The sequence below is a fragment of the Mustela nigripes genome, chromosome 13, assembly GCF_022355385.1.
Source record: "Mustela nigripes isolate SB6536 chromosome 13, MUSNIG.SB6536, whole genome shotgun sequence".
Classification (NCBI taxonomy): Eukaryota; Metazoa; Chordata; class Mammalia; order Carnivora; family Mustelidae; genus Mustela; species Mustela nigripes.
In genome coordinates this window covers 80207884-80225637 of record NC_081569.1, presented here as the reverse complement: position 1 = coordinate 80225637, position 17754 = coordinate 80207884, and the positions used below count along the sequence as shown (strand labels likewise).

At 39.7% G+C, this 17754-nt stretch overlaps 2 protein-coding genes across 8 annotated transcripts in view; one reads left to right on the top strand and one right to left on the bottom strand.

The window, feature by feature from the left end:
• Positions 1 to 7051, top strand: part of HEATR5A (HEAT repeat containing 5A) — a 111253-nt gene extending 104202 nt beyond the window's left edge. For 6 of the 7 annotated variants that reach the window (XM_059373041.1, XM_059373043.1, XM_059373040.1 and 3 more), the window contains 2 exons: positions 5061 to 5274; positions 5574 to 7051. In XM_059373041.1, coding sequence (XP_059229024.1) covers positions 5061 to 5274; positions 5574 to 5881 — 522 coding nt within the window. In that variant the 3' untranslated portion in view covers positions 5882 to 7051. Of the gene's footprint in view, positions 1 to 473; positions 562 to 5060; positions 5275 to 5573 lie in introns of those variants that run through there. The other variant, XM_059373045.1, reaches the window with a different exon arrangement.
• The window catches only part of LOC131999411 (serine/threonine-protein phosphatase 1 regulatory subunit 10-like), a 71742-nt gene continuing 59559 nt past the window's right edge, over positions 5572 to 17754 (bottom strand). Inside the window, exon 3 of the mRNA XM_059372140.1 lies at positions 5572 to 5651. The gene's annotated coding sequence lies outside the window, so the exon portion shown is untranslated. The remainder of the gene's footprint in view (positions 5652 to 17754) is intronic.

Below are 17754 nucleotides of genomic sequence, written 5' to 3'. Positions count from 1 at the left end.
GTGTGGAGCCTCACCCAGGACTCAGTCCCATGACCCTGAGATCATGAACTGAGCTGAAACCAAGAGGCAGACCCTCAACCCTTTGTGCCACCCAGGTGCCCCAGAAAACTTAATTTCTAATGGAAAACCAAGTAAACAACTGTAAACTGTTATACCAACATTCTTGAGATTGACAAATTTATGAATACATTTTGTAATTTCTAAAAATATATCCTCCCTCAGTATATTTTTCACTGGTGAACCAAACATGTTTGCTAATAGACCCAACTATCTTAAGTTTCTTGGTAATAAACCAAAAATAGATAAACCTATGTTTAGTAATTAATGTTTCAGTTTTTTATTTTAATTGGAAATGATCCAGATATTCAATGAATACCCATCTTTCGACTTATCTCAGTATAATTTTAAAGTTTTAAGTTACCAAAAAGATTTTTGAAACTATTTTTTTTAATAAGATTTTATTTATTTGACAGAGAGAAACACAGTGAGAGACGGAACACAGCAGAGGGAGTGGGAGAGGGAGAAGCAGGCTTCCCACCAAGCAGGGATCCGGATGCGGGGCTCAATCCCAGGACCCTGGGATCATGACCTGAGCCAAAGGCAGGTGACTAACGACTGAGCCACCCAGTCGCCCCATGGAAACTATTTTTAAGTAAACATACAGATGTAGACAGGCCAGGTCTGAGGACTTCTCAGAAGCGTCCTTGGCTTTTTGCAGAATAGAAATCAAACACAAGCAAAAAGGAAAAGCAAACAATTTATTGAAGACATAGAACAGATACAAACAGAGCATCTGGGAGACGCAGAAAGGAAAAGGAGGGGCCTCTGGGTGTTGATTGGGCATCTGCCTTTGGCTCAGGTCATGATCCCAGGGTCCTGGGATCGATCCTTGAATCAGGCTCCCTCCTCAGCGGGGAGCCTGCTTCTCCGTGTGCCTCTTCCCCCAACTCATGTTCTCTTGTGCACGCACTCTCTCTCTCTCTCTCTGTCTGAAATACATAAATCTTTAAAAAAAGAGAGAGAGAAAAAGGAAAAGGAGCAGGAGTCTCATTTTTGTAGGGGATCAGGAGTTTTACTGAGAATGGTGGTCTGTTGTATGTGTCTCACACATCCAGGAACTGGTCAAACAAGGATTGAGTGCTCAGCTGTCTTCCTAAGTTACTTAGACCCTCAAGTCAGGGATCTTGGCATCAAAATTTTGGAATCTGTGCTCTTATAGAACATTCGTGACATTTGTGATAGCCCTGCCTGGTCACTCTTTAGAAGTTTGCAAGCAGTGAGCTTTCATTTTAAAGTTCGAGCCATGAGATAGGTATAATGATACAAAACTCACTAGTTGATTAAAGAGCAGTTGGATCCAGATTGTGTTTCTAAAGTATTTAAATTCCAGTTAACACACAGTGTTATATTAGCTTCAGGTGTGCAATATAGTGACTCAACAATTCTTTACTTTAGTCAGTGCTCATCATGACAAGTGTATAATTTAATTTCCTTCATCTATTTCACCCAACCTCCCATCCACATCCCCTCTGTTAACCATCATTTTGTTCTTTATAGTTAAGAGTATGTTTCTTGGTTTGCCTCCCTCTTTTTTTTCCCCTTTGCTTGTTTGTTTTGTTTCTTATATTTCACTCAGCATAATATACTCTGTAGCTCTACCCATGTCATGGCAAATGGCAAGAATTCATTCCTTTTTGTGGCTTAATAATACTCCACTATATAGTAATTCATTTTTTTCTTAAAGTAAGCTCCACACCCAGCATGGAGCCCAATGCAGGGCTTGAACCCGCAACTCTTGAGATCAAGATCCAGCTGAGCCACCGAAGCACCTCTCCCTTTTTTTATTCTTGTTTTTATTTATTTATTAGCACCAAGCAGAGGGAGAAGCAGACTCCCTGCTGAGCAAGGACACCACCCCCCTGCCAATGCAGGACTCAATCCCAGGACCCTAGGATCATGACCTGAGGTGAAGGCAGATGCTTAGCCAACTGAGCCACCCAGGTGTCCCCACCCTCCCACCCCCACTTAAAAAAAAAACAAACAAAAAACAAAAAAAAAACTGGAATTAGGGATAAGAGTTCCTGGAGAAAACCTGATAAAATACTTACATCTCAAAGGCAAAGGACAGAATGCAAGTTCCTCCAGCAAGGACTTTTGTTCCCATTGGCCTGAATTTTTAACAATACTTAAAAGCCTTTTGAGATAAAAAGTGAAGGTTTTAGGATTGCTAAAAAGGACTGGTGGATTTAGAATTGTTTCTGGAGCCTCATTTCTTGTTTTTGCCTTTAATTCCTCAAGAATTGGTTTGTAGTTTATTTATTTTTTTAAAGATCTTATTTATTTATTTGACAGAGATCACAGGCAGGCAGAGAGAGAAGGAAGCAGGCTCCTGCTGAGCAGAGAGCCTGATTTTTTTTGGGGGGGGGGGGGGTGCTCAATCCCAAAACCCTGGGATCAAGTCCTGAGTCCATCCTTGCTCAGGTGGGAGGCTGCTTCTCCTGCTCCCTCTGCCTGTGCTCTCTCTCTCTCTTTGTCAAGTAAATAAATAAAATCTTAAAAAAAAAAAAAAAAAAAAGACTGCATAGGTTGACCTACCTGTGTAACTACATTATCTCCAATTTTTTCTTTTTATCTGAGACATTGTCAACTAAGATGGAAATCAAAAGATTACTGTTTTTGATTTAGAATTGTGTGTCTTGGAATATTTTAGTGGGTACAGAGTTTCATTTTAGCTTTAGGAAGGAATCTTTAAAAACAAAAAAAAAATTTGCTGCCAAGCTCTGAAAATCAGCTTCCAGTTTGACCAAATTTTGACCATAGACTCACTTTGGGAATAGAGTTACTGAGTTCCCTTGAACTCAAGAGTCATCCTCAAAGAGGTTGCAAAAGGTGTTTTATTTTTCTCGATCTACTGGTTACTACAGAGAGAGATCTGGGAAAGTAGACTCTGATAAGGATTATCATCCTTAGCTGGCTTCTTCCAGTTTCCCCAGGATCACATGTGCAGTCCTAAGTAGGATTTATGTAGAAAATGTAGCTCTAGTATCTACCAGAATTTGGTGAGGTTTTCCATTAATTTTAATGTTAGTTTCCCTTGTCTATTTAAAGAATAATAGCTATGTACCAGAAATTCCCTCAGACTCTTGTCTGCTCTGGGAGAGGCCCATATGGGACCTTCCTTCCAAGGTAGATATGGAGGCATTCGAATTGGTGTTGGAGGATTTTTGCAAAACCTTTGAGAACAATCTTTTTTCCAGTATACCAGTTAATTAAAAATAAGATACCAGTTTCTGGGCCAGTGTTTTGATGATGCACCCCCAAAGGGCTGCAATGCAAGAGGTATTGTTTTAGATAACTTCTGTGTCTAATTTTTTATTCCCTTTTTGCAATGAAACTTTCAATGAAGCTATTTTGGTATCTTAAAGCCTTTTGGAAGTTTCTCCATAACAATTAAAATAGATATCCCATTCTCTTTGATTTGGGAATCCTTGCTTTTAAGCATACTTCTTAAATAAATGACCTTGTCTAAGGTCATTTCTCCATAATGGCCATTGTAATTCTAAGTTGCCTTTAGTAAGATTTTGCCATTCTATTAGGTCTTAATAGCTACAGAGACTATAGTTCTCAGACATAAAATAAGCAGGTGTGCCAAAAGGTGGAGTGCTCAACTTTTTGGAATTTAAGGATCCCATTTCTTTAACTCTTTGGGTCTCTCAGAGCTAAACTAATACCTAAGAGGGATGTGCTACTGGGTTGGGGATTGCATGGTGTTTTATGGTATGCTTTGTTGCATGGACATTTTCTTGAGGTTGGTGGTGGGTAATCTATGTCAGTCTAACCCATTCTGTGATCAGCTTATCCTAGATAGGAGTCTTAGGGTCAGGTAGCAAGCACTCTGACAGTTTTTATGTACTTACTCTACCAATGCCCACCAATTTTGCAGCTTTTTGGCTTTCTAGATTTCCATCTGCTGTAGCCTTTACTTCATGTGCACATCAACATACCAGGAGTGACCAAAGAGATGTTATTGCAGTCTGGCCAGTAGAAGGCCTTATGTGCAACACCAGCAAGTCCCAGTGTAGATGTGGGGGCTGGGGAAAGAACTGAACCCAACAGACCTCAACAAATAGGGACTGGAGACTGGGATTCCACACAAATGGAGAACTGCTGATGGAACCACCAGTCCACATCTGTGTTTCTCCTTAACTCCTGAAGCCTTCAGAAGTTTCCTTCAGATCCCATCACTGCTACCACATCTGTCAAGGAACAAAATTCAACTAAGTAAATTTTAAAGATCTTATTGGCTTTATTCATGATTTGGGCAGCATCCCATATCAGAGATGGAGAGAGGAGCTCTGAAGAGCTGTACAAAATCAAAGATTTATAGACAGAAAGAGAAAGGGCAAGGAAATTACTAGCAAAGAGTGGATTGTTTCAGGCAAAGCTACCTTCCTTAGGGGGATAGCAGGGTCTGTCTAGCAGAACACCTCACTAGTGCTGACCAGGTAATTGCAGATTGACTGGTTTAAGATTCTAGTCCTGGGAGAGATTGAAACTGTAATTAAGCTGGGTATTGAGTTTGGGTTTGGTAACCTGGGCTTTGCCCCGGTGACTCCATTTTGGGCTCTTGTCCTTCTTTTAACAACTGTTAGCACTTGGATTTCCACAATTAAAAATAAATTAGAAATTAAATGCCTTTTTTAGAGACTTCTTTTAAAAAAAAGTTTTGTTTTGTTTTGTTTTGTTTTGTTTTTAAAGATTTTATTTATTTATTTGACAGAGAGAAATCACAAGTAGATGGAGAGGCAGGCAGAGAGAGAGAGAGAGAAGCAGGCTCTCCGCTGAGCAGAGAGCCCGATGCGGGACTCGATCCCAGGACTCTGAGATCATGACCTGAGCCGAAGGCAGCGGCTCAACCCACTGAGCCACCCAGGCGCCCTAAAAAAAAAAAGTTTTAATTCACAATTTTTATTTCCTTTTTTTAAATTTACATTACAGTCTGCATGTTAATATAAATTTGTATTTATAATTTATACTGTTTTTGTCTCTTACCTCATTAGGTACAAATCAAGACCTATCAACTCCTGCTTTCCGTTTTTCAGTATCCAAATCCAGCTGTTTCCTACCCATACATTTACTCTTTAGTATCCTCTATTGTGGAAAAACTGCAGGAAATAGACCAGAGAAAGCCTGAAGACACTACTGAGCTTCAGATCTTTCAAGAAGGCATAAAGGTCTTGGAAGCACTGGTAGCCATTGCCGAAGAACAGCACCGTAAGTGTCAGCACTAAATTCATACTAAATAAGAATCCATCCCAAATCGGAAATTTAATGTTATTTTAAGTGTAAAATTTTCAGTTAGTCACTTAACATTATATTTCCACATTCATTGAAAGACAAGTCTTATTAATTGCAAGTATTGATATTATTGAGTGTTAATTTGAGAGATTAGAAGGATCCTTTTTCCCCTGCAGTGGGAAAAAATGTGTACAGATAAGTGAGTTTACAGCTATATATATTAAACACTTACAACCTTCAATCCAGGACTTAAAAATCATTTATTTACTTAACAGGTTCTCAGCTGGTGGCCTGTCTTCTGCCCATCCTCATTTCCTTCCTTTTGGATGATAATGCTCTGGGATCAGCAACTGCTGTAATGAAAAATTTACATGACTTTGCTTTGCAAAATCTCATGCAGATTGGGCCTCAGTATTCATCAGTTTTTAAAAATGTAATGGCTTCTTCTCCAGCCCTGAAAGCCCGCCTTGAGGCTGCTATCAAGGGCAATCAGGAAAATGTCAAAGTCAAGATATCAACATCTAAACATACTAAGAACCCTGGAAAGAATGCAAGCATCCAATTAAAGACCAATTTCCTCTGATTCCTCTGTTTTAATAGTGAGCACCTTAATAAAATACTTGATTATTTCCTTCTCTTTGGGGACAAAAGTGACATTTTAGACACAAGTGCACTTGGAGGTCTGGTTGATTGTCTTAAACAGCTGTGACTTTTCAAAGTAATATCAAACTTAACATTTTTTATGGTTTTTTTGTTTTTCAATTTAATAAAATCACAGAGCTCTTGCCAGGAATTTCAAGAAAGTGCTAAAAAATTGAAGTTACTTAACAATCCAGGAGCTTACTTAAAATCCAGTCTGCTTTAGAAATGAAATGGCTTTCTTCTGACAGTCCATACACACATGGTGTACTTAACACTTTGATAGATAGAGATTGATTCTAAATTATCTTCATTTATATTGTATCCTAATTGCTAATTTAAGATTCTGCCTTATTCAGTAATTCTATTAAACTTTCTTGTATTTCTCAGACAACATAATGATTGGAAAGATATTTCGCAAGTTGGTTTAGAATTATCCAATAAATAGTAGTACAAGTTAATTATAGCTCTACAGTGTGACCTCAGATCTGGTGTCTATAAATATGGCTTTTCACCACCTTTTGGTTTGTATTGGGTTCACAAAATGGAAATTTTACTTATTTTAAATAGAATAGGATATTTCCACTTCAGTTTCTCACGTGGATTTTCTGTTACCTCTACTCCTGGTAATTTTGTTTTCATTTATGACAGACATTCATACTAATGAGTTTAATTCATATTTATATTCAGGTCAACTATGGATTTATATTAAACAACAAATTTAGATCATCACCAAATGCAAGTATGTTTTTTTATTGTGAAACATATTTTAATACAGAAAAAATCTAATGATAGAGTCATATTGGTTGAAAAAATATTTTTGAACTGTTGGTAATCACTGACTCTCCTTCCACTTCAGTGTTAAATGTATTAATCAAGCACTATGTCACAACATAGCATTTCCCTGTTAAAAAATTAAAAACTGGAGTGATAGACGCATGTTCCGAACTGAGAAAACACTTTGAGTCAAGCAGGAACAATGTGATATACTCTATTTTATTATGTTTGTATATAAATACTCTTGTAAATTGTTCAAAATGAAAACACTTGACAAATCTAATACTACAATCAATTTTTTTAATTTACATAAATAAAGCTAATTTTCTTTATCATTCTTGTATTTGAGATTATTTTGCCCACAAAAGATGGCTGGTTAGTCTCACAGATTCTAGAAAATCAATGCTGTGGAGCAAATAACATACCTTCTTTGTAACTTGGCATTTTTCTCAGATGAGCCCTTTCTTTGGAGCATTCTTTGCAATGGTTTGGACTCTGTATCTTCCTAATTGTCTCTGCAAATTTGAGTATACACTTTTTGCTGTTTCCTTCATCTGAATGCCCTTCTCTCTATTATTGTATCTGACAAACTCCCATTTTCTTGTAAGCTGGTTTAAATGTCAGTTCCCCTTGTTAACTTTCCTTAACACTTCTTACCCTCCTCTTATACCAATCAAATTTAACTGCTTCCTCACCTATGTCCCTGGAGTTCTTTACACATTCTTCTATGCATGGAACCTCACATTGCATTTTGATATGCCCCTGTTAGACCACCTTCTGAAAGGGGGAATTTTGTCTTGTAACTGCCTTTGTGGCATCAACTAAATACTTAATCACTGTTGAACTGCACTGATACAGGATGGATTTGAGCTCAGAAATCTCCTTTGTCGAGGCAATTGGTTATTCTCAGGGTAGAACTTTTTTTTTTTTTTAAGTTATTTATTTATTTATTTGACAGAGAGAGATCACAGTAGGCAGAGAGGCAGGCAGAGAGAGAGGAGGAAGCAGGCTCCCCGCTGAGCAGAGAGCCCGATGCGGGGCTCTATCCCAGGACCCTGGGATCATGACCTGAGCCAAAGGCAGAGGCTTAACCCACTGAGCCACCCAGGCGCCCCTCAGGGTAGAACTTTTTTTTTTTTTTTTAAGAATTTTATTTATTTATTTGGCACACAGAGATCACAAGTAGGCAGAGAGACAGGCGGAGAGAGAGAGGAGGAAGCAGGCCCCCTGCTGAGCAGAGAGCCTGATGTGAGGCTTGATCCCAGGACTCTGAGATCATGACCTGAGCCAAGGCAGAGGATTTAACCCACTGAACCACCCAGGCGCCTCAGGGTAGAACTTATTAATTTGATTTTTGAGTTCTTTGGTCTGTTTCATTTAGTTCGTTCTTGAACATTAAGATGTCCACTCATCATTTAGTGATACAGTTTCCTGAATTGTTTGGGTTAGAGGTATTACATGAATGTCAGTAGTTACATATGTCCAGTGTCATGGAATTAGGAACTTTGAGTTAAGCACTATCTTATAGCCTTTTTTTTTTAGAGTATCACCTTGTTTAAAACAACACTGAATTAGTAAATATATTCTTAATGATAAGGAAATTAAGGCTTAATAGCTGGTATTCAAACCTATCTTTCAGATCCAGGGTCCATGCTGTAAACAAAACAAGTACTCTGGCAGTCCTGATTACATCAAGGGGTAGCTTTTCTCTTTTTCTAGTGTTCCAATTCCCTCGGGAGCCTTCCTCACTCCTTACCTAAGATGTTTGCAGTTGTATTTCTCCAAGTTGCCACAAGAAGCTTTCTGAACAATAAGCAAAATGTTTTGTTTTTGTTACTGTTTTTGTTTTAAATTGTGCCCTCCACAGTTTGTATGAGAATAGACTATATGATTAGGTATTGATGATTAAAGTTTTGAATTGTTATAAAGGTTAATAATCTGAAAAATACATCAAAATTTATATTTGCTTTTATTTTAAAGAGTTTCCAGTTGTGATAAAGCTGTTGCACTTTAACCAGCTTGGTTAGTAACTTGGCTGAAACAAAGTGGTGTGTTTGTCTTGAGCTTTTATATTTCTAAGGGAAGAAATAGAGACACATTTACTATTTGAGTCCCATTCTTTTTAATCTAATGCCTAAAAGCTTATTTAGGAAAGACCTAAAAAATAACATTGGATATAACAGATTTCTATTAATAGAGCATTGAAGCAAAATATTACTTCTATAAAACAGACTTCAAAATTAACCTTAAAGGGAACATCAAGGCACATAAATAAATACAGTAAGTCCTGTAAAGAGTTTTTAAGTATAGGAGCACCTGACTGGCTCAGTTGGAAGACATGCAACTCTTGGTCTCAGGGTTCTTAAGTTTGAGGCCCACTTTGGGTGTAGAGTACTTAAATAAATAAACTTTAAAAAGAAAAGGTATAAGCATACTGCTGTGGGAGCCCAGAGAAGATGTCTTGACCAAGGCTTCCAAGATGAACTTAATTAACCCATGGAATATCATAAAATACAGGCTTAGAAAATAGTACTTACTTGAGAGAATGCAAAACCTGAATTGTTCTTCATAACAATAATTTTGAAAAGAATTCCCTCTATGCCATATCCTAAAGAATTCCCTTTGTCTTTTTATTATAACTTTAGGACGAAGGTAAGTACATATCTTGCATTTTCTCCATCAGCTGAATATGCTTTCCTCTTTACAAATAACTTGTTACCCTTGGGAATACCTCAATTTATCAGGAGACCTCTATGTTTGCTAGAAATACAGTTCTCCAACTCCATGCTGTCTGACACTAATCACCCACCAATTGATTAATTGTGTCTCTGTTGACTTCTTTTTATTTTTTTTGTTTAAAGATTTTATTTATTTATTTGAGAGAGAGAGCATGAGAGGGGGAGGGTCAGAGGAGAAAGCAAACTCCCTACCAAGCAGGAAACCTGATGCAGGATTAGATCCCAGAACTCCAGAATCACTACCTAAGCCAAAGGCAACCGGCCAACCAACTGAGCCACCCAGGTGCCTGACTTTTCTGTTTACTAGTCTGTTTAACTAATGCCTTCCTGTGCTTTTAACTTTGAGGAAATGGGAAATTTTATGTTGTTTTGATGATATCCAGTACAGAACACAAATACAATCCCAAGTTCTGTATATTTAAAGAAACTAGCTTTCTTTCATTGCATTTCTGTTTGGGTAGGATTCCTGCTTACTTTTCTCTTTGAGGCACTATAAAATGATAATTCCTGGGGCACCTGAGTGGCTCAGTGGGTTAAGACTCTGCCTTTGGATTGGGTCATGATCCCAGGGTCCTGGGATGGAGCCCCGCATCGGGCTCTCTGCTCAGCAGAGAGGCTGATTTCCCCTTCCCCTCTGCCTGCTTCTCTGCTTACTTGTAATCTCTCTTACTCTGTGTCAAATAAATAAATAAAATCTTTTTTTAAAAAATGATGATTCCACAGGCTATTTGGGGAAAATTCTTATTACTTGATAGCCATTCTTCATATATATTCACATATCATTCCTTAAATAGGTAATATATCCCCAAAAAACCTTATTTTTTGAAAAATTCTAACTATTTTTTTTAAGAAATTAGGCCATTGCTGCCAGTTAAAAACTAATACTGACAATGTTTTGCTTAATGGGATCAGAACTTAATCATTTTTTTCTGAAAAAATATCTAGAGGCACAAATAACTTGATTAGCAAATATGTACATACCCGCCCATATCAGAAGTAATGGATTGCTCTGTAAAATAAAATATTCGGAGCGCCTGGGTGGCTCAGTGGGTTAAAGCCTCTGCCTTAGGCTCAGGTCATGATCCCAGAGTCCTGGGATCAAGCACCACATCGGGCTCTCTGCTCAGCAGGGAGCCTGCTTCCCCCATCCCCACCACCTGCCTCTCTGCCTACTTGTGATCTCTGTCTGTCAAATAAATAAATAAAATCTTTAAAAAAAAACAAGTTTAAAAAAGTAATAAATAAAATAAAATATTCTAAGAAGGAACAAAACTGATACTTTTTTTTTTTTTAAGATTTTATTTATTAATTTGACAGAGAGAAATCACAAGTAGACAGAGAGGCAGCCAAAGAGAGAGAGAGAGGGAAGCAGGCTCTCCACTGAGCAGAGAGCCCAATGCGGGACTCGATCCCAGGACTCTGAGATCATGACCTGAGCCGAAGGCAGCGGCTTAACCCACTGAGCCACCCAGGCGCCCCCAAAACTGATACTTTTTAAAGCAATTCAAAGTACGCCAGTGACACCGCAAGAGTAGTTTTGTTAGTGCCATTACTGGAGGTAGTGAAGTGGCCTCAGAAAAAAGAAATGCATACGCAGCCAAAACAGAGGCTCGCTACTAAACAACGAGGCCTATAAACCCCAGTGTTTCTCTCAGTTTCTGATCTTAACAAAGCTTTGGGCCTCATATTTTATAATCAAATGCTGGAGGAATGCTCTCCACTGATTGGTCTTCCCATACCTTTTCTCCCTTGTATCAGGCAGTTGTTAGAAACACATCTTCTAGGCAATTGTTTGAACCCAAAAATGCCTTAAAAGTAGATTTTCTAAGTTACGGAAATAATTTTGTTTCAGCAGTCAACAGACCTATTGTAAGTCAATATCGAATGAAAAGTGGTAGGACAATGCACTTCCTAGTCTTCAGTCCTGTGCGTTCTCCACCCAGGGTACTCTGCCATTTGCTACATTTTTCATTGCAGATGTTTTTTTCTTTTCACTTACTAGTGACCAGAATGTGACCATTCTGATTTCTCAGTGTTGTATCAAAAATGTTATAGAATTGTCTACAATATGAAGATGTTTCCTTAGTTGTTTGATTAATACTCTTTTTTTTTTAAAGATTTTTATTTATTTGACACACAGAGAAATCACAAGTAGGCAGAGAGGCAGGCAGAGAGAGAGGAGGAAGCAGGCTCCCCGCTGAGCAGAGAGCCCAATGCGGGGCTCTATCCCAGGACCTTGGGATCATGACCTGAGCCAAAGGCAGACATGTACTGGGACTTCCAGAAATCACCTTAGAGCCTGTCTCTGAACAAACACACACCTAAATCATTTACAACAATTTGGAATTTTTTTTTTTAAGATTTTATTTATTTGACAGGCAGAGATCACAAGTAGGCAGAGAGGCAGGCAGAGAGAGGGGAGGAAGCAGGCTCCCTGCTGAGCAGAGAGCCCAATGCGGGGCTCTATCCCAGGACCTTGGGATCATGACCTGAGCCAAAGGCAAAGGCCCTAACCCGCCGAGCCACCCAGGCGCCCCTGGAACTATTTTTTAAAAGTCTGGGGGTTTCCAAGCTCTTCCTTGAAAACCTGTCAAGCATATCTCATTATGTTTGTTTCATAATCATCTTCTATAATCATTTTAAAGAGCTTATTTTTCAGTGGTTTCTTCACTATGACACCTAAAGCACTAGGTAAAATGTAGGTAAGTTGGACTTGATCAAAACTAAAAATTTGATGCTTCAGAGACAACCATCAAGAAAGTGAAAAGAGGGGCGCCTGGGTGGCTCAGTGGGTTAAGCCGCTGCCTTCGGCTCAGGTCATGATCTCAGAGTCCTGGGATCGAGTCCCACGTCGGGCTCTCTGCTCAGCGAAGAGCCTGCTTCCCTCTCTCTCTCTCTGCCTGCCTCTCTGCCTACTTGTGATTTCTCTCTGTCAAATAAATAAATAAAATCTTTAAAAAAAAAAAAAAAAAAAAAAAAAGAAAGTGAAAAGATAATCCACAGAATGGGAGGGAAAGTTTTGCAAATCCTCTGGATCCTAGTTTCCAGAATATATAAAGAGCTCTTTGAACTCAACAATGAAAAGAAAATTTTAAATTGGGCAAAGGATTTTTTTAAGATGTTTTATTTATTTATCTGACAGAGAGAGATCACAGGTGGGCAGAGAGGCAGGCAGAGAGAGAGGAAGGGAAGCAGGCTCCTTGCTGAGCAGAGAGCCTGATGTGGGGCTCAATCCCATGACCCCAGCCGAAGGCAGAGGCTTTAACCCACTGAGCTACCCAGGCACCCCTGGCAAAGGATTTAAATATACCTTTCTCCAAAGAAGATATATAAATGGCTGATACACACATGAAAAGATATTCAACATCTTTGGTAATTAGGGAAATGCAAAGCCACAGTAAGATACCACTTATATCCACTGAGATGGCTATGATCAAAAAGATAACAGGGGCACCTGAGTGGATCAGTTGGTTAAGTGTCCAACTCATGGTTTCAGCTCAGGTCTTGATCTCAGGGTCGTGAGTTCAAGCCCCAAATTGAGCTCCAGACTTAAAGAAGGCGTTGAGTTAAGTAGGACATTGAGCCTACTTTAAAAAAAAAAAAAAGACAATAATAAGTGCTGTAGAGGATGTGCAGAAATCAGAACCTTTGTACATTACTAGTGAGAATTAATACATCTGTTTTGGACAACAGTTTGGCCATTTCTCAAAAAGTTCGCTATAATTATGATATGATCCAGCAATTCCAGCCCTAGGTATGAAAAAATTAAAAACAGTCACACAGGGGCACCTGGCTAGCTCAGTCTGTAGAGTGGGCAGCTCTTAATCTCTTGAGTTGTGAGTTCAAGCCCTACAATGGGTATGGAGCTAAACTTAAAAAAAATTTTTTAGGGGTGCCTGGGTGGCTCAGTGGGTTAAAGCCTCTGCCTTCGGCTCAGGTCATGATCTCATGGTCCTAGGATCGAGTCCTGCATCGGGCTCTCTGCTCGGCAGGGAGCCTGCTTCCTCCCTCTCTCTCTGCCTGCCTCTCTGCCTACTTGTGATCTCTGTCAAATGAATAAATAAAATCTTTTTTTTTTAAGATTTTATTTATTCATTTGACAGAGATCACAAGTAGGCAGAGAGGCAGGCAGAGAGAGAGAGAGGAAGCAGGTTCCCCGCCGAGCAGAGAGCCCGATGCGGGACTCGATCCCAGGACCCTGAGATCATGACCTGAGCCGAAGGCAGCGGCCCAACCCACTGAGCTACCGAGGCGCCCTCAATAAAATATTAAAAAAATATATTAAAAGTTACATTAAAAATGTACGTGAATATTTATAGCATAATTATTGATAATACCCAAAAATGGGAACAAGTGTCCATTCAACTGATGAATGTATAAACAAAATTATATACATAGTCATACAATTGAATGTTATTCAGCCATAAAAAGGAATGAAGTGCTGATACATGTTATAATGTAGCTGAATCTTATTATTATCTGATTCCATTTACATGAAATGTCCATTTACACAAAATGCCTATGAATAGCCAAATTTTTTTTTCAAGATTTTATTTATTTGTCAGAGAGCACAAGCAGGGGCAGCTGCAGGCAGAGGAAGAAGCAGGCTTCCCACTAAGCAAGGAGCCCTATGTGGGACTTAATCCAAGACCCCAGGATCATGACCTGAGCCCAAGGCAGATGCTTAACCAACTGAGCCACCCAGGTGCCCTGAAGAGGCAAATCTGTACAAACAGAAAGTAGATTAGTGGTTGCCAGGGGTTGGGGAGGGTTGAGGTTGAGAGTGCTAATGGGTATGGGGTTATCCTTTTGGAATGAAGAAAATGGTCCTGAACTAGTGATACTAGCTCCACAATCTTGTGAATATATTAAAACCCACAAAATAGTACACTTTGAAAGGGTGTATTGTGTGGCACAAGTCTGTTATGGGTTGAATCATATCTCCCAAAAAGATGTTGAAGTCCTAACCCCTAGTACCTCAGAATGGGACATTATTTGGAAATAGGCTCATGGCAAATGTAAGTGATTAAGATAGTTAATAATTATCATATTAAGTTAGGGAGGCCCTTAATCCAACTTGACTAGTGTCATTGTAGGAGAGGAGAATGCTGTGTGAAGACATAGAGGAAAGATGGACCTGTGAAGATGGAGGCAGAGACAGGCATTATGAGTTACAGAGGCCAAGGAATGCCTGGCCTTACTAGAAGCTTGAAGAAGCAAGGAAGGATCCTCCCCTAGAGGCTTTGGAGGAAGCATGGCTCTGCCAACGCTTTGATTTTGGGTTCTAGCCTTCAGAACTGTGGAAGAATAAAATTCTGTTGTTTTTCTTATTATCTATAGTGTCACTTTCCAGTGTTTCAGTTATGCAGGTCAACAAGGGTCCAGCAGCAGATGATCTTCCTAATCATAAGATTGACAGGAGCCTGACGATGTGTCGTAACACCTGTGTTATTGACCATGTCACTTCATCCCATCAAACAGGCGTTTTATCATCTCATGTCATGACAAGAAGATGAAGTTCAGTACAATTAGATATTTTGAAAGAGACCACATCTGCATAATTTTTATTATGGTATATCATTATGATTGTTCTAGTTTACTATTATTGTTAATCTCTTGCTGTGCCTAATTTATAAGTTAACTTTATCATAAATATATGTATATAGGAAATATAATACAGATATATATAATATATGTGTGTAGGAAAAAGGATAGTATCTGTAGTATCCACGGTCTTAGGCATTGACTAGGAGTCTTGGAACTTATCCCCCACAGATAAGGGGGAACTATTGTCAGTGATATTTTGTTACAGTAGCACTAGAAAACTCATACAGATTTATATCTGAATGTTTTCTTTTAAGATTTGATTTATTTGACAGAGTTTGCAAGTAGGCAGAGAGGCAGGCAGAGGGGGAGAGGCAGAGGGGGAGAGGGGGAAGCAGGCTCCCTGCTGAGCAGAGAGCCTGATGGGGGACTCCATTCCCAGGACCCTGAGATCATGACCTGAGCTGAACGCAGAGGCTTAACCCACAAAGCCACCCAGGGCCCCTATTCTTCAAGTTTAAAAACAGTCAGGTGGATGGAGCTAGAGTGTATTATGCTAAGCAAAATAAGAGACAAATATCATGACTTCACTCATGTGGAATTTAAGAAATAAAACAGATGAACATAGGGAGATGGAAATAAAACATAAGAAGAGACTCTTAACTAGAGAGAATAAACAGGGTTGCTGGAGGGGAGAGAGGTAGGGGTTTGGCTAAGTGAGCAATGGGTATTAAGTAGGGTACCTGTTGTGTTAAGGAGTGGGTGTTATATATAAGTGATGAATTATTAAATTCTGAAACCAGTATTACATATATGCTAACTAGAATTTAAGTTAAAATTTGAAGAAAAAAGGAAAATGGAGTCTTACAAAGAATTTAAGAGACTAGGCTAACTTGGCATATAGTAGTTGCTCAATATATAAAGAGAATTTGGTTTATTTTGAAGGGATGAAAGGGTACTGGGAACAGTGCTTTGTGTATATCAGTTTTATTACGATAGAGTATAATTCTTAATTGCTTAAAAACCAGCAGACTAATATCTGTCTTTTTAGTTATCTTACTTAATAGTACTATTTCAATTCCCCAAACATCAGATTCTCTGTTGCTTTTCTGCCTATTGGCCGTGGTGTGGTGGTATACCCAACTGTGTGATTTTAGGAAAGATACCTTACTGAGTTTTCACTCTTCTCATCTACAAAATGTTCTTCCTCCTTTTTATTTTGATAATGAGAATCAAAGCGGAGTGCATGTGAACACCCTTGGAACCCCAAGGGTAAAACATTATTCTTCCAATACCATGGATTGTAGTTATCTATCTAATTTAAGCCTTACCCCCAAAGTCTTCATTAAAATTATATCAAGGCCATGTTTACATGTCTGATTATAAGAATCATTGGAAAATAGTTATAAAATCCAGATCTTGGGACTCACCCTAGGACTACTACATCAGAATCATCAGAGGAGGGGCCTGAGACTAATTTTTTTTTTAAAGATTTTATTTATTTATTTGGCAGACAGAGATCACAAGTAGGCAGAGAGGCAGGCAGAGAGAGAGGAGGAAGCAGGCTCCCCGCTGAGCAGAGAGCCCAATGCGAGGCTCGATCCCAGGTCCCTGGGATCATGACCTGAGCCGAAAGCACAGGCTTTAACCCACTGAGCCACCCAGGGGCCCCCTGAGACTAATTTTTAACTGCAGCCCTTGTGACTCATGTGGATCTCACAAACATGGGAAGTTCTTCTCTGTCAAAACCTACTTACGGGAGCGCCTGGGTGGCTCAGAGGGTTAAGCCTTTGCCTTCAGCTCAGGTCATGATCTCAGGGTCCTGGGATCAAGTCCCCCATCAGGCTCTCTGCTCAGCGGGGAGCCTGCTTCCCCCTCTCTCTGCCTGCCTCTCTGCCTATTTGTGATCTCTCTCTCTGTGTCAAATAAATAAATAAAATCTTTAAAAAAAAAAAAAAAGAACACTTGGCCAATATACTCCCAAACTGTCAAGGTCATCAAAAGCAAGGAAAATCTGAAACACTAACAACCAAGAAGAACCTAAGAAGACACGACTAAATGTAATGTGACATTCTGGATGGGATCTCAGAACAGAAGAAGGGCTGGGGCGCCTGGGTGGCTCAGTGGGTTAAAGTCTCTGCCTTTGGCTCAGGTCATGATCCCAGGGTCCTGGGATCGAGCCCCGCATCAAGCCCTGCATCGGGCTCTCTGCCCAGCAGGGAGCCTGCTTCCTCCCCTCTCTCTCTGCCTGCCTTTCTGCCTACTTGTGATCTCTGTCTGTCAAATAAAATAAATAAAATCTTTAAAAAAAAAAACAAAAACAAAAAAACAAACCAAAAACAACAGAAGAAGGGTATTAGGTAAAAACTAAGGAAATTCAAATCAAGTATGTGTTGGGCTGGCAGGAAGGGCTACCAAAGATGGCGAAAGTTCCCTCCACAAGACCTGAGCTCGGACAGGAGAACAAAGGCCCAAGCAGGAATCTGAGACCCTCGCCCCGGGCTCCTGTGGACCAATGGGATCCCGATGAGCAGGCGGGATATCCAAATAAGGGAAACTTGCCCAAAGACCCCTGAGCTTTCCCCAAGACCCCTTAAAAGCCCCCTCCTCCCTGCCTTGGGCGCGACTTCCGCCACTCTGCTTTCCAGAGTGGCGGAACCTCGCCCGAGGGTGCCCACCTCCTCCCGGCGCAACTTTCCTGGCTCCCCTTCTCCTGAGCCCTGAAACTTCGCCGGAGAGCGTTTTTAATAAATCTTGC